The 22,392-nt window shown below is 35.7% G+C and overlaps 1 protein-coding gene across 2 annotated transcripts; it reads left to right on the top strand.

The window, feature by feature from the left end:
* The first annotated feature begins 155 nt into the window (after window positions 1-155).
* LOC140880156 (uncharacterized) lies at window positions 156-19,852 on the top strand. Of its 2 annotated transcripts, XM_073284335.1 has the most exons (18): window positions 156-493; window positions 1,489-1,710; window positions 2,775-2,870; window positions 3,207-3,259; window positions 3,372-3,468; window positions 3,750-3,823; window positions 4,855-4,972; window positions 5,082-5,192; window positions 5,456-5,532; window positions 6,077-6,143; window positions 16,240-16,305; window positions 17,414-17,521; window positions 17,646-17,776; window positions 18,405-18,471; window positions 18,578-18,645; window positions 18,718-18,811; window positions 19,016-19,086; window positions 19,161-19,852. In XM_073284335.1, the coding sequence occupies exons 1-18, from the start codon at window positions 344-346 to the stop codon at window positions 19,522-19,524; spliced, it is 2,034 nt and encodes a 677-aa protein (XP_073140436.1). In that variant the 5' UTR covers window positions 156-343; the 3' UTR covers window positions 19,525-19,852. The 2 variants fall into 2 exon arrangements, with proteins under 2 accessions (XP_073140436.1, XP_073140437.1); XM_073284336.1 differs by lacking the exon at window positions 156-493 and having other exon boundaries at window positions 1,574-1,710; window positions 2,794-2,870.
* Window positions 19,853-22,392: the final 2,540 nt, after the last annotated feature.

The raw sequence follows: 22,392 nt of genomic DNA, 5'->3' as shown, positions 1-22,392 counted from the left end.
CGAGAAAAAAGTTCAACAGTATGTTTATAAATTTATGTTTATATTTATATTATATAATATATAATTATATAAAGGACTACAAGTCAAACCAATATAACCTTTAGGACTAAATTGCAATTTCTAGCCCATATGAATCCCATTGAAGAGGAAGCAAGTTGAAGCAACCCAGCAGAATTTCAACGCTTGATGAGAATAAGCAGAACGAAGAACACTGGAAAAATTCTCAAATTACAATCATATTGCCGAATGCACAATCTCTATAAGCACGTAGTCTCTGTATTCCGAGGACAATTAGCTATTTTGCGTTAGGAATTCTACTCTAGAATCGGTCTTCGCCGACACAATGTCGTGGCTGCGATCGGCGGTGAACAAGGCGGTGGAGGTTGGCAACAAGAACAACCTTACTCGCACAGTAAGAAGCTATGCGGATTCTGTCGTTCATCATGCCGGTCAAGCTGTTGCCGAGGGTGCCAAACTCATCCAAGATCGCATTGTAATTTTTTTTTTTATTTATTCTCTCGCTTTTATCTATTTTTTCGCTGCGATTTCACATAGTGGATTCAGAGGCTCGATGGGGTGTATTCTTTTCAGAATGTGATGGGATTTTGAAAGCTGGTTACAAATTACTGACCGTTTTTTTTTTTCTCCTTTTGATTTTGTGAAGCCACTTGCTTCTAGAGAGCGGTCCTCTGGGATTTTTTGTGAATACATCTTTTAGTGCAATGTAACTACGTAAACTTTGTTGAATATTTGCTTCTCTACACCGTTGAGTAAGTGAGCGGTTGTTCATGCATGGCATCTATGGTAACAAATGGAGAAGCTTACCCAGTCTCATTGTTTTTCATTTTAATTTTGGGTTGAAATGACTTTTGGATCGAGGATTTCATACAACTGGTATTTGGATGAAATAGGTTGTGAAAACTTGTCCAGGATGGAGTTTAAATGTGTATTTCTCATAATTGAAATTTTGAAATGCAATTTGTTTTTTCCCCTCATGTTAGGGTTTGTTAGCAGCCTCCTTTACCAAAGAGTTCGTATGATAACGTATAGACTGAAGGTGAAAGAGGAGAAGTAGAATATATTGTTTATCGTTTGTGGGTATTGACTCTTACTGTTATGTCAATAATGTCATAATATTTAACTGTTGTGTGTTTATAGAGTTGAGATTTGTCTTAGTTACCATTGAAAGAACTTTTACTCTCTTATTGATTGGTCATTTGGTGATGGTTTTCTTTTTCTTCAATCTTCATAATAGGATAGAAAATTTACTTTCTTTCTTTGGTGGTAGGATGTTAAGAGCTTTACATTTAGAAACTAAGATGTATATTGAATACCAGCCCAACTCTAGAGGACAAAAATCGGCTGCTGCATTATGGGTGGCTCTTTCTGTATATTTATTATGGCTTTCATTTCTTATCAAAAAAAAATATATGGCTTTCATTTTACGGCCTCTATTCATTTGGTAGATATCCCATTTGTTCTCATCAGGGTGGTCGGAATTTCAGAAGCTTCAAACAGGCAGTGAAAAGGTTAGAAGAGGCCTCTGTTTCTTGTAGAGGAGCTGAGAGGCCTCAATTGATGAGGAGATGGCTAGCTATACTTAAAGAAATTGATAGCAAGTCTGGGACATCATCTGAAGACAATGAAAAGATCAACGAGCCTAATCAACATTCTGAAGAGTCAAAGGAGAGTCCAAGAAGACAGTCGATGGTCAGTTCAATGATTCCACAGCTGTACTTTATTTGTTCTGCTGCACTGGGCAAAATGTGTTCATTCTCTGTTCCTGCTTATCTACTTTTGTACTTCATCTCACACTGAAGTACAAATAGCGTTATAATAAAATGCGCTACAGCGCACGCTATTCTCAGGAAAAGCGTGCTATAGCGCAAATAGCGTGCGCTATAACGCTATTTGCTGAATATCGTGGGCTATTTGGGCAAAACTAAAGACCCATAATTGACATATTTTGACCAAAGTTAAAGGTTCAAACAAGCAAGGTTGGGACGTTGGGTCTTGTTAATGTGGAAAAGGACTATGTGGATGTTGAAACTATATTTTGGCATCTAATGATCAATTATTATGGTTTCATGGCTAATTATCTCACTTATTTACCTGTATATAAGTATTTTCTATTTTTTTAATTAAATAAATTAAATAATTGTCGTGCACGAATAGCTTGCGCTATGCGCTACGTTATGACAGGACAAAAACGCCATGGGCCAACGCTACATTTTTTAAAACACCGGTTGTTTCACAAGCTTTTTGCCCGCATGTGCTTTGAATATCTGTTACTAGAGTAGTTGTGAATCAATTTATTATTTATCCGATTATTTGTCAAAAACTTTTATGATTTTTACAACCTTTGAAGAGTTACCACAGCTTGTTAGCCGGAGTGGCTAGATATCATGACTGGTTAGTATAGCGATGAGATTAAGTATTTGTGACTTATTAATATAGTTATGACGTGCCTGCTGACATGTTCAATGCAACTATTTTGAGATTGGAATCCCTTGATTCTTTAATATCTGACTATATATGCCTTGATGTTGAGGTTTTTCTTATTTGATCTTTATTGGAGCTGAGCAAATCATGTGATTATAATATTTATGAACTCAAATTGTGATTTCAGTTGTTCGTTTTGTTTCTAAATTTTTTGATCGTTCTGGCAAAATTTAAGGCTTGATCTGTTTCTGATTGATAATTGTGAAATTGAATTAGCAGGGATCCAGATTTGTTATTTGGTTATGTTACCTAATTTACTGCAGCATTGACAGGTATTGTATTATGATTCAGATATGGGGGGTGAGCCGATGACTTTTCGTGATGTCTTTCTCTACAGCCAGGCTTTAGAGGGAATATCCATTTGTATGGTAGGTGAATCAGATCATTACCATTCAGTAGGTATATCTGATGTTTTTTTTTTTGAATCTGAAAATTGATTCTTATTCTTCATAAACTAAAATAAGTTTAGTGCTGTACTGCTGTTGTTGGATGAACTGTTCATTATATGGCGCTTTCACCCTTTTGGGAAGCAAGAAACATTCAAGATAGAAGTTTCAGTGATTAAATTGTCCTGGCAAACTAATTAACTTTAAAGTTTAGAAATGCTACTTTTTTCTCGATAGCATATGTTGATATGTTTTGTTCCAAGCATTTGAGCTATCTATAAATTGTAATTCTGGAGTTGGAAAATTTCTGTGATTTAGATTCTTGAAGCACCGAATGAAGACGAAGTTCCTTTGCTCCTTGACTTGTTTGGGTAAGTGTTCATGATCCCAGATAATGCTTTATGGATCCGAGCTTTGTTCTTAGAGAACATGAGGTGAAATATTAATTTGCTTGATCTTTCTACTTCCACCCCCTTCTTACAGTTTATGTCTCACGGGAGGGAAAGAAGTGCATAACGCAATAGTGAGCAGCATTCAAGATCTTGCAAAAGTTTTTTCCACCTATGAAGATGAAGTATTGGTGCGGATTGAAACTATTGTACCCTGTTGACAAACCAATTGCTGATAACTTAGAAGGATGATGGTTGCGAATTTTTTACCATTAAAATTCCTTGTCTCACGCTGGGATTGATAAATTTAGCTGTACTTTGTGCTTCTGTATTCTCATTAAAAGAAATTGAAACGTGACCTTTAATTGAATCTTTAGAATATGATCCCTGTGTAAGTCACGACTTAGGATTGCATCCAATGTCGTTTGAAGTGATTAAGTGATTGATGAGTCAATTGTTATTATCTTGGTAGGTGAAGAGGGAGGAATTGCTCCAGTTTGCTGAAGGGGCCATAACAGGGTTGAAAGCCAATGCTGACATTGGAAGGTATCAGAGAACACTCAGTTTTTTTAGATTCCTTTTCTTATAAATTTTTGCCCTTGAAAAATTTTGAATTGGTATGTAGTGTGAGTCTCCGGTTCATGCGAAAAGTTCTATTTAACTTAATTTTACGTAATTTTCTTCCATGGCTGTTCTCCCTCTCTCCCTCTCTCTGTGTGGGTCTGGGGCGTGGGATCCGCGTGGTTGACTTTTATGTTTTGTATATCTTAAGCAGAAGCCCACAGATTTCTTAATTTTATTTGTTGTGAAACATGTATTAGTTCCTCTATTTTTGTAAAGTTATAATATTAAAAATTATATGTTGGCAGCAGTAAAACTGTTGGAAAGTTTTGCTTCATAGAGTGGAAAGAATGGCAAGTTGAAGAAAAATCTAAAGTGTTTTTGTCTTCTCATTTTATATTACCCTTTAGATTGAATGCGTGGAATATAAATCATTTAATGACCACAGTGTTGTCTTTATGATGTCAATTTTATGCTCCTGTCAGTAAATGGTGAATAATCACCACTAAATGCAGCATCAAATGTGGACAAACAATTGCCACATAGCAATAATATGAAAAGAGCGCATTTGCTTTGGAGAACTAATCCTTAGACAAAATATGAAATCACTGCTGTCGTGCGGTTGGTAGAATTTTTCTCCATGTTACTGCTAGAACTCTAGAGTCTTCATGTTATTTGGTAGTTATCATACATGATTTGTCAATTCTATTTTTTTTTAAAAGATCTTGAAACACTAAATTTTATTACTTGACTTGTTTTCTTGCAAATTGCAATTAGGACTTATTTGAGATAAGCTTGATGAAAGATCAAACTCACCTCAATCTGATTTTCAGTTTGTTAAAAGCTGTGTACTGAGCTTGAACTGCATGTTGTTTGTTCTAGCCAATTGTCATAAACCCTAGCTACCCTTGACCAGATATTAACATTTATAGTAGAGGAAAGTGCATAGTGATGATTTCAAACAGCAAAATAAGAATTTTTTCTTACTTTTTGGTTATCTGTGTGCCTGCGCGCAGAATTGATGCGGAAGTTTCCACCTTGAAGAAACAACTTGATGAACTAAAATCATCACGTAGGCATGTTGGTGATGGTCATGAAACAAACTTTAAAGTGGACGTTTCTCTGACAATAGAGGTGAACATGGCCATGCCTGCCCCTTTTTTCTTTGATAAAATATTTGATAGCATGTTTTTGAGCTCTGGAAATCCATATCTTTGTGTCTTGTTACTTGTTTTCCCTTTAGGGTCTAAAAGGGGCACTTGCACATATCAGAGCTTGTTCCCGATTGGAAGGGCTCCTACTGAAAAAGAAGGCTCTTAAATATGGAGATACATCTGAAATTCATTCTCAGAAGGTACAATGTTTGTATACCTTGTGCTAAACAACCCCTCTCCTTGTCATAGCATCTCCTTTTTTAAAAAATAATTTTAGGTACATTTTCCCTTCCTGCACAAGTTTTTACAGGTATATTTATTGGATGCTGCTTTACCTTGTTGCTTTTGTTGACCTCTGCACGTGCTTGGAGTCATTTCCATTGGAATTTTCTCCTAGATTTCTAAAAATTCTCGTGCAACCTTTTTGTCCGCATGTCTAAAGTAGTTTTCTTAGCACTGGCAGGTTGATAAATTGAAAGTCTTATCGGAATCTCTTTCCAGCTCCTCGGTGAAATCTGAGAAGCGCATAGCTGATCACAGGTTCCTCCATAAGCAAATATGTGCAATCCAATTTATTTTTTGATATAAAAGTCCCAATTAGGTGCCTGAGGTGTTTTTAATTATTGTATCTTGCTATTCTGTTAGAGTTGATATTTATCTATGTTTCTTTCTTATTTTTAACTTGTTTACCTTATTGTATATGGGTCTTCCATGTTATGATAATATGATGATCAGATGATGTTATCTGTAGTCACACGGCTTGCCCCAGGCGCAGTGAGGTGTATACGACTTTCAATTTTAGGGCAAGGAGCAGGCATTCAATAAAGCACGTGCCTAATTAAGGAGGGAACATGGAATTAAGCTTATACCTTGGTTTAATGTATTTAGTGCATTAATTTTTTAATTGTTGCAACAACCAGACTTTTGTTATGCTACCTTAGGGGCTTAGTGGAATATGTCTCCTGATGCTAGTTAAATACTATTACGGAAACATGTCAATGCCTTGATGTTTTTTTTTTTTTATTATTATTATGGCTTTGTGTTATTACCGTCTGAATCTATGATTTCCTTGACTTTTTGGCAGAATTCAGAAAGAAGAGGCGCTAAAATTCCGTGTGAGCAAAGCTAGTGAAGTTAGTGAGTTAGAAAAGGTATTTCTTTCCACAGAATGTGAATTTTTGTTTGCTGGGCAGAAGTCTGGGAAATCAGAAAGCTCATTTCTGTCATTTTAAATTTTTAGATGATACGATCATAAAGTACGCTAGAAAATGTTAGTCTCTGCATGATAATCTGAGTTTGAACAGTAATGAAAATGCTTTCAAATGCTGCTTGAGAAAGTGTTATCTCAAGACAAAAAGAAAATGAGGCAATCTATTACTCTCATCTGACGAAAGATTTGTGGAGAAATAAGATCCTACTACTTTGTAGAAAGAATCTTTTCATATTTGTGTATTATTATTACCCTTTGTTGTTCATACCAAGGAATCTGAATTTATTCTGTATTTAAGTAAATGAATTCTTCCTGCCATACTAAATGAATAATTGCTTAAAAAATGGATGGGTTGCATTAGATCACACCATGAGGTTGGCATACCTGAAATTTGATGATGCATTCACTTCTTCACTGCCAGTGTTCATTTTTCTAGCCTAACTGATTGATGATCCTGATGGTTCACTTTATGCCGGTGCAAAGTTTATACATTAAAGCTTCATATCTATTTAAGAGGATAAGTTGATAAGATGGGATCGAGAAAGGACGATAGGATGTGGGGTATAGTCTTGGAAGATATAGATAGGGAATTTGAAACTGCAACTGTTATGGGAACTTCCTTTGATTCATCAGTATGGCCCATTTGCGGTATCAGAGAAGTTTTCCTTTCTCCATTTAGTGTACTGAAAATCTGTGAAACAAGAATTAGAAAGAAAACTTTCTTGCTTACATCTCATTAACAAAGATACACAATTTATACATGCTTGTCTACGTGCAATTTAAGGAAGTAAATAATAAGAAAATTATATTGTAGATACTTTCCTATTCTATCTAAGGAAAAAATACAACAGAATATATTTTCAATATTCTCCAACACTCCCCCTCAAGCTTAGGAATAGATATTGCGCATTCCAAGCTTGCTCAGTAGATCTTCATGACTTGGTTTAGGGAGACTCTTTGTTAGGATATCCGCCTCTTGTGCTTGAGAGGAAATATAACATAAATTGATGCCTCCTTCCTCAATTTCGTTCTTGATGAAGCTTCGATCAATTCTTACATGTTTCATTCGATCATGCTGAATAGGATTTTTTACAATGCTAATGGCAGATTTGCTGTCAATGTACAACTTTGTAGGATGGTGAATGGGAATTTGCAAGTCCTGCATTATTCTCTCAAGCCATATAACTTCACACGTTCCTTGAGCAATAGCCCGATACTCTGCTTCTGCACTACTCCTTGCCACGACTGACTGTTTTTTACTCCTCCAAGTAACCAAGTTTCCCCATAGCTTGGTGCAATATCCTGAAGTTGATTTGCAATCCTCACTCCCTGCCCAGTCAGCATCAACATAACCTTCAATACTTATGTTCTCATTTTTAAGAAGCATCAGCCCTCTACCTGGTGTCCCTTTAAGATATCTCAGAATGTGATTCACTGCCTCTAGTTGTCTCTGGGTCGGTGAATGCATGAATTGACTTACAACACTCACAGCATATGCAATGTCTGGTCGTGTAAGGGAGAGGTAAATCAACCTACCAACTAGGCGCTGGTATCTCCCTGTGTCCACAGAAGGGTCATCATCTTTAATCTTACTTCTCCAATTTCTTTCCAGTGGTCTCCACTGGTTTGCATCCCAACTTCCCAGTTTCTTTCAGTAGTTCAAGGGTGTATTTTCTCTGAGAAATGAAAATACCTTCCTTACTTCTAGCCACTTCCATCCCAAGGAAATATTTCAAGGGTCCTAAATCCTTTACTTGGAATTCTTCCTTCAGCTGATTCTTGAGCTTCTGGATTTCGGTAATATCATCTCCTGTGATGATGATATCATCCGCGTACACAATTAGAATGACTTTTTTTTTCATCTTCTCCCCTTTTTATGAACATAGTGTGTTCTGCCTTTCCTTGAACATATCCAAATCGGATAAGAGTGGAACTGAATTTAGTAAACCATGCACGTGGGGACTGTTTCAGACCATACAGTGACTTTCTAAGCTTGCAAATTTTACCTTGTTCTTGCTCTAACTCGAACCCCGGTGGAATCTTCATATACACTTCTTCCTCAAGATTTCCATTCAAAAACGCATTCTTTACATCAAGTTGATGCAATTCCCAATCTAGATTTGCTGCCAGAGACAGGAGAACACGAATAGAATTGAGCTTTGCCACTGGAGCAAACGTTTCTTCATAATCAATTCCATATGTTTGTGTGAAGCCTTGTGCCACTAACCGAGCCTTGTACCTTTCAACTTCTCCATCTTCCTTGTATTTTACAGTAAAGACCCATCTACTCCCAACAACTTTCTTATCCTTTGGTAAGTCAACCACTTCCCAAGTTTTGTTTTCATGTAATGCCCTAATCTCTTCCTGCACAGCAGCATTCCACTTTGGGTCTTTTAGAGCTTCATAAATATCTTTTGGCACTTTTACATCATCAATCTTTGTTGTAAAGGCTTTAGAAGAGGGAGATAATTTGCTACAAGTTAGAAAATTTGAGATAGGATGTTTAGTGCATGATCTTACCTCTTTCCGTATTGCAATGGGCACCTCCAAGTCATTGTTCGTACCAGAAACCGATTCTTGGTTCGATAATTGATTGTGTTGAGGAGCTTTAAGCCTGTGAGAATAGGTTTGAAAAGGTTTCATGGAATTCTGTTTTTCCCATTGAACTTGATGTGAAACTAGACTTGGTGTACTCTCGTGTTCATGCATTGGTTCAGTAGGTGCAGAAGATATATGTAAAGGAGAGAGATCTTGTGAGATAGGCAATGACACGGTGGGATCCGAATGACTGTTTTCATCAAAACTCTCCCCCTGAAAACTGTCCTTGGAATAGAATAACTTATTTTCAAAAAAAGTGACATCACAAGAGACAAACCAACGCTTAAGGAAAGGAGAATAACATTTGTATCCTTTTTGGGTCGGAGAATACCCAACGAAGACACATTTAAATGCTTTGGGATCGAGTTTACTTCGATTTGGCTGTGTATTATGGACATATGCAGTGGAACCAAATACCTTTGGAGACAATGAACTGAACAGATTAATAGTTGGGAAGTAATCAACAAGAAGATTCAAAGGAGTTCTGAATTTAAGTGTCTTTAAAGGTAGACGATTAATTAAATAGGTGGATGTAAGAATGGCCTCCCCCCAAAAAGAATTAGGAACAGAACTAGTGAACATAAGTGATCGAGCTACTTCCAACAAATGACGGTTTTTTCGTTCAGCAACCCCGTTTTGCTTAGGTTGTCAACACACGAACTTTGGTGGTGTATCCCATTATCCCCCATATATTGACAAAAATCACGAGAGAAATATTCCCGACCATTATCTGTTCGAAGAACTATGAAGTGGATTGGAAAACATTTTGGACAAATTTGTGAAATTGTTTAAACCAGTGAAACGCCTCTGATTTATCTTTCATCAAATAGACCTAGCAAACCCGAGTATGGTCATCAATGAAAGTAATAAACCAGTGAGTTCGATTCAGATTAGATATGCGAGACGGATCCCAAATATCACTATGAATCAAGTGAAATGGTTTTGTGGGTTTATATGTATGGTGCAGATAAGTACTTCTGGGTTGTTTTGCAAGAACACAATGCTTACACTGAAACAAAACTTTCTTTTTATTGATGAAAAGATGAGGATACAAAATTTTCATATAAGAGAAACTAGGATGTCCCAAACGTTGATGTCATATCAAAATATCAGAATTGGAAACAACAGATAATGACCTTCTATTGTTTGACTCAATACTACTGGAATTCTCAACTCTCGAAAGGTAGTACAGGCCATTTTTCTTCTCAGCGCTGCCAATCATCTTCCCCGAAGAACGATCCTGAAATTCACAATGAGAGGAGAAAAAAGTCACTACACAATCCATATCATGTGTCAACTTACTAACAGACAACAGATTGTATGTCAAAACTAGGCACAAAAAGAACAGATTTCAATATCATATTGGGTAAGCAAACCGTCCCCTGGCCCACGGCTGGTGAGGTTTTTCCATCTGCTACCCACACATTTATTCTGTTGTGACAGTTGGTATAATCATCAAAGACTTTTATGGACCCTGTCATATGATCTGAAGCCCCGGTATCTTCAATCCAACAATTAGGCTGTTGTGACGTGGACAGAAAAGTTTGGCTGATTGTACCTGTTTGTGCCATAGCAACAGTAGGAGATTTAGAGTTGTGACCATCAGTATTTGTTGAAAGTTTGGTCTGATGGAGGAATTGTCGTAGTATGTCTTCAAGTCCAGCGTTGGTAGTGGTCTGTGATTCAGCCAAGTGAGCAGATTTTTGGTTCCTGTGTAGTTTTCGTGGCTTCCAATCAGCAGGTTTTCCATGCAAATCCCAACAAGTTTCACGTGTGTGATATGGTTTATTACAATAATCACACAGGGGTTTGTCAAAAGACGAAGTGTGTCGACCATTGTTATGTTTGTTTGTCATAAGGGCAGAACCTCGAGTTTCCAAAGGTTGTGAATCTTGCTGTGAGGAAGTGAGCATCACACGTTTCCTGCTTTCTTCTCGCCTCACTTCAGCAAACGATTCACGCAGACTTGGGAAGGGCTTCATACCCAGTAACCTCCCACGCACTTCATCTAAGCCTGGATTCAGCCCATGCAAGAAATCAAATATGCGTTTCTTTTCAAGCATTTTTTTGTACTTTTCTGCATCAGTCGGACATGCCCATCCACTTTCATAAAAAAGATCAATTTCTTGCCACAATTCCATGAGGGAATTGTAATATTCTGTAACAGTAAGACCACCTTGTTTGGTGTTACGGATTTTGGAGCGAATCTCGAAACATTGAGATGTATTTTCGAGATCAGAATAAATTTCTTGGACTGCATCCCAGATCTCCATAGCAGTCTGGTAAAAAAGATATGTTCGACCGATGCTTGGTTTCATAGGGTTGATGAGCCACGCCATGACAATCGAATTTTCAGCTTCCCAAGTGCTATATCCAGCTGTTGTTTTTCCAGGAGCCTTGATATCCCCAGTTAAGTAGCCAACTTTTCCTCTTCCCTTGATGACAAGCATCACTGACTGAAACCATTCTCGAAAATATACACCATTGAGTTTGTGCTGAGTAATTTGTAGTGACTGGTTGTCGAACGAGGGAGTAGGAGAGGATTTGGATGCGGGTACTGGAATTTCCAGAGTTGAGTCGTCTTTGGTGGTCATTTTGTAACAGTGAAATGAAACAAGAATTAGAAAGAAAATTTTCTTGCTTACCTCTCATTAACAACGATACACAATATATACATGCTTGTCTACATCCAATTTAAGGAAGTAAATAATAAGAAATATATATTATAGATACTTTCCTATTCTATCTAAGGAAAAAATATAACAGAATATATTTTCAATATTCTCCAACACTCCCCCTCAAGCTTAGGAATAGATATTGCGCATTCCAAGCTTGCTCAGTAGATCTTCATGACTTGGCTTAGGGAGACTCTTTGTTAGGATATCCGCCTCTTGTGCTTGAGAGGAAATATAACATAAATTGATGCCTCCTTCCTCAATTTCGTTCTTGATGAAGCTTCGATCAATTCTTACATGTTTCATTCGATCATGCTGAATAGGATTTTTTACAATGCTAATGGCAGATTTGCTGTCACTGTACAACTTTGTAGGATGATGAATAGGAATTTGCAAGTCCTGCATTATTCTCTCAAGCCATATAACTTCACACGTTCCTTGAGCAATAGCCCTATACTCTGCTTCTGCACTACTCCTTGCCACGACGGACTGTTTTTTACTCCTCCAAGTAACCAAGTTTCCCCATAGCTTAGTGCAATATCCTGAAGTTGATTTGCAATCCTCACTCCCTGCCCAGTCAGCATCAACATAACCTTCAATACTTCTGTTCTCATTTTTAAGAAGCATCAGCCCTCTACCTGGTGTACCTTTAAGATATCTCAGGATGTGATTCACTGCCTCTAGATGTCTTTGGGTCGGTGAATGCATGAATTGACTTACAACACTCACAGCATATGCAATGTCTGGTCGTGTAAGGGAGAGGTAAATCAACCTACCAACTAGGCGCTGGTATCTCCCTGTGTCCACAGAAGGATCATCATCTTTAATCTTGCTTCTCCAATTTCTTTCCAGTGGAGTTCCCACTGGATTGCATCCCAACTTCCCAGTTTCTTTCAGTAGTTCAAGGGTGTATTTTCTCTGAGAAATGAAAATACCTTCCTTACTTCTAGCCACTTCCATCCCAAGGAAATATTTCAAGGGTCCTAAATCCTTCACTTGGAATTCTTCCTTCAGCTGATTCTTGAGCTTCTGGATTTCGGTAATATCATCTCCTGTGATGATGATATCATCCACGTACACAATTAGAATGACTTTTTTTCCATCTTCTCCCCTTTTTATGAACATAGTGTGTTCTGCCTTTCCTTGAACATATCCAAATCGGAGAAGAGTCGAACTGAATTTAGTAAACCATGCACGTGGAGACTGTTTCAGACCATACAGTGACTTTCTAAGCTTGCAGATTTTACCTTGTTCTTGTTCTAACTCAAACCCCGGTGGAATCTTCATATACACTTCTTCCTCAAGATTTCCATTCAAAAAAGCATTTTTTACATCAAGTTGATGCAATTCCCAATCTAGATTTGCTGCCAAAGATAGGAGAACACGAATAGAATTGAGCTTTGCCACTGGAGCAAACGTTTCTTCATAATCAATTCCATATGTCTGTGTAAAGCCTTGTGCCACTAACCGAGCCTTGTACCTTTCAACTTCTCCATCTTCCTTGTATTTTACAGTAAAGACCCATCTACTCCCAACAACTTTCTTATCCTTTGGTAAGTCTACCACTTCCCAAGTTTTGTTTTCATGTAATGCCCTAATCTCTTCCTGCACGGCAGCATTCCACTTTGGGTCTTTTAGAGCTTCATAAATATCTTTTGGCACTTTTACATCATCAATCTTTGCTGTAAAGGCTTTAAAAGAGGGAGACAATTTGCTGCAAGTTAGAAAATTTGAGATAGGATGTTTAGTGCATGATCTTACCCCTTTCCGTATTGCAATGGGCACCTCCAAGTCATTGTTCGTACCAGAAACCGATTCTTGGTTCGATGATTGATTGTGCTGAGGAGCTCTAGGCCTGCGAGAATAGGTTTGAAGAGGTTTCATGGAATTCTGTTTTTCCCATTGAACTTGATGTGAAATTGAACTTGGTGTACTTTCGTGGTCATGCAGTGGTTCAGTAGGTGCAGTTGGTTCAGTAGGTGCAAAAGAAGAGACATCTTGTGAGATAGGCAATGACACGGTGGGATCCCAATGACTGTTTTCATCAAAATTCTCCCCCTGAAAACTGTCCTTGGAATAGAAAAACTTATTTTCAAAAAAAGTGACATCACAAGAGACAAACCAACGCTTAAGGAAGGGAGAATAGCATTTGTATCCTTTTTGGGTTGGAGAATACCCAACGAAGACACATTTAAATGCTTTGGGATCGAGTTTACTTCGATTTGGTTGTGTATTATAGACATATGCAGTGCAACCAAAGACCTTTGGAGACAATGAACTGAACAGATTAATTGTTGGGAAGTAATCAACAAGAAGATTCAAAGGAGTTCTGAATTTAAGTGTCTTTGAAGGTAGACGATTAATTAAATAAGTAGACGTAAGAATAGCCTCTCCCCAAAAAGAATTAGGAACAGAACTAGTGAACATAAGTGATCGAGCTACTTCCAACAAATGACGGTTTTTTCGTTCAGCAACCCCGTTTTGCTTAGGTGTGTCAACACACGAACTTTGGTGGTGTATCCCATTATCCCCCATATATTGACAAAAATCACGAGAAAAATATTCCCGACCATTATCTGTTCGAAGAACCTGGATAGTGGATTGGAAAACATTTTGGACAAATTTGTGAAATTGTTTAAACCAGTGAAACGCCTCTGATTTATCTTTCATCAAATAGACCCAGCAAACCCGAGTATGGTCATCAATGAAAGTAATAAACCAGTGAGTTCGATTCAGATTAGATATGCGAGATGGACCCCAAATATCACTATGAATCAAGTGAAATGGTTTTGTGGGTTTATATGTATGGGGCAGATAAGTACTTCTGGGTTGTTTTGCAAGAACACAATGCTCACACTGAAACAAAACTTTCTTTTTATTGATGAAAAGATGAGGATACAAACTTTTCATATAAGAGAAACTAGGATGTCCTAAACGTTGATGCCATATCAAAATCTCAGAATTGGAAACAACAGATAATGACCTTCTATTGTTTGACTCAATACTACTGGAATTTTCAACTCTCGAAAGGTAGTACAGGCCATTTTTCTTCTCAGCACTGCCAATCATCTTCCCCGAAGAACGATCCTGAAATTCACAATGAGAGGAGAAAAAAATCACTACACAATCCATATCATGTGTCAACTTACTAACAGACAACAAATTGTATGTCAAACTAGGCACAAAAAGAACAGATTTCAATATCATATTGGGTAAGCAAACCGTCCCCTGGCCCACGGCAGGTGAGGTTTTTCCATCTGCTACCCACACATTTATTCTGTCATGACAGTTGGTATAATCATCAAAGACTTTTATGGACCCTGTCATATGATCTGAAGCCCCGGTATCTACAATCCAACAATTAGGCTGCTGCGACGTGGACAGAAAAGTTTGGCTGTTTGTACCTGTTTGTGCCATAGCAACAGTAGGAGATTTAGAGTTGTGACCATCAGTACTTGTTGAAAGTTTGGTCTGATGAAGGAATTGCCGTAGCATGTCTTCAAGTCCAGCGCTGGTAGTGGTCTGTGATTCAGCCAAGTGAGCAGATTTTTGGTTCCTTTGTAGTTTTCGTGGCTTCCAATCAGCAGGTTTGCCATGTAAATCCCAACAAGTTTCACGTGTGTGATATGGTTTATTACAATAATCACACACAGGTTTGTCAAAAGACGAAGTGTGTCGACCATTGTTATGTTTGTTTGTCACAAGGGCAGAACCTCGAGTTTCCAAAGGTTGTGAGTCTTGCTGCGAGGAAGTGAGCATCACACGTTTCCTGCTTTCTTCTCTCCTCACTTCAGCAAACGATTCACGCAGACTTGGGAAGGGCTTCATCCCCAGTAACCTCCCACGCACTTCATCTAAGTCTGGATTCATTCAAAGACGGGTACTGGAATTTCCAGAGTTGACTCGTCTTTGGAGGTCATTTTGTAACAGTGAAACAAGACAAAAGTGAACAAAGACAAGGCGGCAGAATCGCCGGCTCTGATACCATGAAACAAGAATTAGAAAGAAAACTTTATTGCTTACCTCTCATTAACAACGATACACAATATATACATGCTTGTCTACATCCAATTTAAGGAAGTAAATAATAAGAAATATATATTATAGATACTTTCCTATTCTATCTAAGGAAAAAATATAACAGAATATATTTTCAATATTCTCCAACATGAAACAAGACAAAAGTGAACAAAGACAAGGCGACAGTATCGCCGGCTTTGATACCCTGAAACAAGAATTAGAAAGAAAACTTTCTTGCTTACATCTCATTAACAAAGATACACAATTTATACATGCTTGTCTACGTACAATTTAAGGAAGTAAATAATAAGAAAATTATATTGTAGATACTTTCCTATTCTATCTAAGGAAAAAATACAACAGAATATATTTTCAATTTTCTCCAACGATCTGGTACCGTCAGATATTAAAGAAAAAAAAATGGTATTTACATGTCAGTAAAGGACATTAAATAAAGTTCCTTGGACACTAAATAATTATACAAAATTTTTCTTCTGGCCTGGTATCTGATTCTATAGATCCATTTCTGATGTTTGATATGGCCTTGGACCTTGTAATTTTTGTGTTTCCTGCCAGCTGGTAAGAGAATAACATGTTAATGTCCTAATGACGAAATCTAGTGTGATCAGAAACTTTATTCTCTATGATGTATTTTTCGATGAGTTGGTTTATGCAGAGTGTGATTGCTTCGCCAACTCGCTTTAGTTAAGCAACTAGGTTTTTGATTTGATTGCTCTTTTTCAGGAACTTGCAGCCGAGATATCTGGTCTTGAGAAACAGAGAAATGAACTTGAAGCTGAATTGAAAAAGGTCTAGATCTTGTTTACTTCATAAAAAAAAGACACTGTTCATTGCAAAAAGGATAAGTGCATGATGCATTGATGCTTCCTTGGTATATCCTGGCAATTTTTCTTTTGCTTTCTAATATGGTTGTGTTCATATGAGTGTAGTGTTTCCCCTATGATAACTAGTAAGTGTGCTTCATGAGAGTAATATCTTGGTGGATCCAGAGTTGCAGCCATCCATCATCATGAAATTGTTATCATTGCCTAAGTTTTTTACATAACTTTTGTTTATTGATTTAACACTATCAAGTTGTTGGATAGCAAATTATTCTGTCTAAACATCTGTATCAAAGTTCTGTAGGACACTCTTACTGTCTTACAGAGTTCTCTTTTCTTCTTCTTTTTTTTACCCCGCTTTTATGAGGACCTAATGTATTCAGAAACTGTTAATATAAGACCAGTGATCCTAAAAGATATTTAAATTTTTTGTGTGCATCAAGCAAGTCTTGGTTTCCATTAGCTATTTACTTTCATGTGAGGTACATGGTATTTTCCTTAAAAAGTTAGTTTCTTGTAGTGAAGTTAAATGTCATGGTCTTCTTGGTAGCAAAGGTGTGTGTTTGCAATTGAAAATAATTTCGGCTTAGCTCCGTGCAATTGCAATTCCCTTACTGTTTTTTTTTTTACATCCATGATCTGCTCCTAGAATTTCAAAGTGGCTTTCACACTCTTAATAAAGAAAATCCCATTTCATTATGACATTTTTAATGGCCAGTTTTGATGTGAGCAATATTTTCATGTTCTCCATTTTTTCTTCTTTCATTTTTTAAAATCTGTTGTTTCAGTGCTTAGTTCCCAAGGATCTATTATTTACTTATGAATTATATTGAAAACGTCAAATTTGAATTCATATGCGGCCGTACTTGGGTCTCCTCTGAATGATATGCTTTTCTGTTCTTATTGCCTAGGATCTCGACCATCATAAGAAATTTATAAATCCATGTTCATTTGACACCTTCACACGGCATTATCATCATTATCATGTATCTTTAAGTTACAAGATTTTTCAAAATTTTTCCCTAATTATACATTATGATTTTGAATAACATGTGGGAATTATTTCAATGACTAAGGTTAATATCTCCTTATCTGCTGCTCAAGCTCGTTTTAGCAATGTAATGGAAGAGAGGGATAAATTCTTCGAAGCCAATGATCAGATTGTTGCTCATCTAAAAACTAAGGTCCACCATACTGTTCAACGATTATTATGTTTTCCTCCGCATGTGTAAAATTTGTGTCATGTTGGTTTGATTTTCTTTTCCAGCTATTTGATTGGGCATTAAATATGTCTTTACAACTTTGTAGGAAGATGAGCTATCAAGATCCATCAACTCATGTCAAGCAGAAGTAAGTGTTCTTGTTACTTGGATCAACTTTTTGGAGGATGCTTGGTCTCTTCAGCGTTCATATACCGAGTCCGAGGAGAAGGATACCAAGTATGTTTCTGAACATTGACAGCATCTGATTTTTGGACCGATGTCGCTACAGTTTAATTTTTCCAAGTAACTTTTTGCATATGTTGCATGCATTGCATTAGAAATTTTTTGGTGTTAAATAGTTTTTTATGTTAAAATATAGAAATTATATTGAAAGTAAACTCCAAAAATTAGTTTTTATGAGACTATTTTTTATTAATTCGAATAATTGTTTAAAAATGCAATTTTTTGTTATTTCAAATTTATGATTTTTATTATAATTTTTTAGAAAATGTTAGGAGTGGTATGATAATATAGAATTTCAAAAGTATAGATAAAGATATCTAAAAATTAATTTTTTTGGGAAAATGAATGAGATATGGTAGTTACAGGTGAATTACGAATTTACTTAACGTAGATTTTCATTATATTTTTTGTAAGAAGAGTATTTTTGGAATTTTAAAATTACACCATGACCCAAAAGTAGTTACTCTAAATTTCTTATAAGATGGTAGATACAGGTTTAAGCTTCTGTTCTCAAACTTTCATGGTTCATCATGTTTTAGTCTTGCGAAAGTTCTGTTTTCTTTGTTGTAATATTTGACGTTTGAAGTTATATTGATGCTAATTTAATGACTTTGTTTTAAAGTTCTGAACTGGAGAGACATGAAGATTACTTTACGAACTTGGTTACACAGCTGCTCTCTTCTTATGAGGTGCTTATTAGTCTCCCCTTAGATTACGCTTGAGCCAAATTAATATTCCGTTCTCACAAACATTTTCAGAATCATATTCTATTTGACACACTTATTTTCTACGCAGAAAGAGTTGAGACATCCTATTGATCGCATTGGGAAATATGTAGAGAATTTGAAGACCTTAACTCGAGGGTACTGCCTTATGTTATGTTTGCAATAGAATATGGTTCCAAATTCGACCAAAGTGCCTTTTTACCTTTTCAGGTCAACATTAACTCCTGATACAGAAATGGACGGTTCCAAAATGTTGAATCCAAGGAGAAATCTGGAGGAGGAATACCTTGATTTTGAAGCTAGGGTAAAAACCATGCTCCCTATATTTCTGAGTCGTGTTTTAATAATCCCAGTATGTAAAACTGAGAACTGCCTACCAACACTGGTATTTCTTTCCTTTTTTTTAATCAACTGTGTCAGGCCTGCTTTTATATAAGAACAGGAATACACCAAGACTAGTTACACTTCATAATACTTACGGAAGTTAAGTTTCTTTTATTTATTGCAGATCATAACTACTTTTAGCGTAGCGGACAACATGAGAAAGCAGTTCTATGCTCAACAAGGAAAAATCTCCAGGTCTGATACGCATAATTCGTCTATTTCCCGCATTTTGTTTACCATTGCTAAATTTCATGTTTTGGACCGTTCAGTAAAGAAAATCCAAAGGTTAAAGAGCTATTCGACAATATTGAGAAGCTAAGACAGGAATTCGAGTCCATTGAGAGACCTAATTTAGAAATCGAGAACCCCACTAAAGAGTCAGATGCATCTCCTCGTGATAAGTCGATAGAAAATGTTGCACAACCCACAGACCAAACTGCAGAGGCACCTGGAGCTGAGGGCCAAAAGCCTTCTGTGAAGCCAGAGCATGTGCTTGACCCCGAGGCAGAATTGGCGAAGCTGGAGTCAGAATTTGGCAAGGTTCATCATGATTACTCGACAGAAGAAATTGGTGAGTGGGAATTCGATGAGCTGGAGAGGGAGTTGAGATCTGGGGACCCGTCTGGCAAATAGATGGACGTCGTAATGCAACGACAATGTTCTGTTGTGTCTCATAGTTTCCAAATCTTGTGAATGGTTCTGAGCTCCTCAAGCATTATTTTGGCTATAGGAGTTCGCTTTAATGCTTGCTGCATTTTAAGTTGTCCAAGCTTTGTGTAAATTTTAAAATGTAAAATAAATTTCAGAAGGTCGTTAGATCTCATTATGTTTCTTTGTTTTTGTTTTATTTTCTAGCTCAAATCTTATAATGTATTGACATGACAAAGTCACGAAGGCTTGTTTTATTACGGTTTGTAATATTTTTTTTTTATATTTTTAATGGAATTTACAGTTTGTAATATGGGAGATGTAAATGTCTTTTGTTTTTATTTTTGTTTCGGATGGGTAAACATGGGCTGTAAACAGGCCGAACAGGTTCTTCTTCTATCAAACTTTTGCAGGGAATATTAGTTCGTGCTCGGATAAGGTCGGATCCACTCATTTAATTTAACAAGAGATTTACTTCGTAAATATTTTATATAGATCACTTGATAGCAATTAGGAAATTATTTCCATGTATGTGCTTGGAATGGTAGATGAGATTCTAGCATATAGTAATATCCAAATTATACATCCAACGGTTCGTATTTTTATATATAGACGTAAATAATTATATATTATTGACATGACAAATCATGAAACATTAGATCTATCATTGAGGTATTATTCATATGATAGATTGAAATCTACCGTGCTTGCGGTCATTGCAAAGGGATTTTACTTTGTAGCCAATCTAAGTAAATTATTCAAAACATCAAAAGTTAATCTAGAAGTTATATCCGTTTGTAAATATCCGTTTATTATTATTATATTGGACAACGGTGAATGACAAATCAACGAGAGGATCCAGAGATAATTGCCCAAACATTTTAACCAGTGTCACACATTTATCATTTATGGATATAGATATCTAGAATTTAGAGTACCATATAATTAAAAATCTTTTAATTGATGTACTTGATAAAATATATTCAAAAAAATTTAGAATTACACTCATAAATTAGTATTTGTTGAAAATAATTAAGAGTTGAATGTTGAATATTAGTGTGTGTGCTGATGTATGTGATTATATATTTATTTTTGGATTATTCCCAAATGAAGATCTATAAATAAGTCTCTCAATTTGTGATGAAAAACACAATTGAGTGGAAAAAATTTTAGAAAGTGTGTAGTTTGATATATTTGAGAGTTTGAGTATTTTACTTTTTACCATAAATTTTTACTTTTTACAACACTTTATCAGCACGAACGCTCGAATGTCTCTATAATTTTCCAAGTCCCAAAACACAAGGAAAAGGAAAGAATATTCAACAAATAAGAATATTTATTTTACTGTTTATATATTTTTACTGTGTATATATTTTAATATATAATATCATGTTATTATATAAAAGGAGTCTATGACACCTCCTTATAATAATGTGATATGATTATATTATATATTACTACTTATATATTTTTATTATGTATATATTATAATATATTAATTATATATGTATAATTTCACAATATTATATAAAAAAAGTCTATGATGCACATCATTATAATAATGTGATGTGATATACAATATCTGACTCTATATAAACTATATCTGTATAATTTCACATTATTATATAAAAGGAGTCTATGACAGCTCATTATAATAATGTGATGTGATATACAATATCTGACTTTATATTAATTATATCTGTATAATTCACAATATTATATAAAAGAAGTCTATGACACCTCATTATAATAATGTGATGTGATATACAATATCTGACTTTATATTAACTATATTTGTATAATTTCACACTATTATATAAAAGGAGTCTCTGACACCTCCTTATAATAATGTGATGTGATATATATAATTATTTAACTATGATTAACATTATATGCATCGCATCATTATCGTAAATTTGTACTCAACATAAACAAATTAAATTTTTAACAATCATAATTTTTTATTTTGTACATATTCTAAACGGTCATAAACGGTTAGTTTTTGTACTATAAATATTATTTCTTAAACACATTCAATCACTCCAAAATTACTCTTCCTCCTTAAAAATCTTCATCGATTTTTTTTCTCTCTACTTAAAGAAGAAGAAGAAGAAGAAGAAGAAGAATAAGAAGATGGTTCTTTCAAGGTTAATTTGTATAACTATTATGGTTATTATATTCACGAGTTTTATATTTAACGGTGAATATCCGTCTCTTGCTTTTTCTTTATTTTTAAGTATGTTTGTACTCATAGTTTATCTATTATTTTGTATTGTAATATTAATTGAACTTAACTAATAAAATGCATTGTTATTTTTTCTAATACCACCATGTCAATTTGGCAAAGCTCGAATTCGTTGCGATCGATATTACATAAAAAATTATATGTCATTAACTTTCGATGTAGAAATGTATCTTGAGTCATTGAGTCCAAATGAGACTATTAAAGGAAATAATATCTCATCCTCACAAGATAAAAGCAAAGGCTATGATATTCTTACATCGGCATCTTGATGAAGAATTGAAATGTGAATATCTCACTGAAAAAGATCTCATGATTTTATGGAAAGGATTAAAAGAAAGATTTGAGCATATAAGATAAATTATACTTCCAACCACCCGTGATTAATGAAATACACTCAGATTCCAAGACTTTAAGAAAATTAGTGATTATAACTCTGCGATGAATCGGATATTCTCGCAATTAAATTTTTGTAGACGCGGGGTTACGAAATCGGAAATGCTTGAGAAAATATTTTTCACTTTTCACGCATCAAATATAACTCTACAACAACAATATAGAGTGCGTGGATTTGCGAGATATTATGAACTTATCGTATGTCTTCTTGTGAC

This window comes from Henckelia pumila, chromosome 2, assembly GCF_033568475.1.
Source record: "Henckelia pumila isolate YLH828 chromosome 2, ASM3356847v2, whole genome shotgun sequence".
Lineage (NCBI taxonomy): Eukaryota > Viridiplantae > Streptophyta > Magnoliopsida > Lamiales > Gesneriaceae > Henckelia > Henckelia pumila.
The sequence above is the reverse complement of the archived record's forward strand: the minus strand, read 5'-3'. Positions and strand labels throughout refer to the sequence as shown.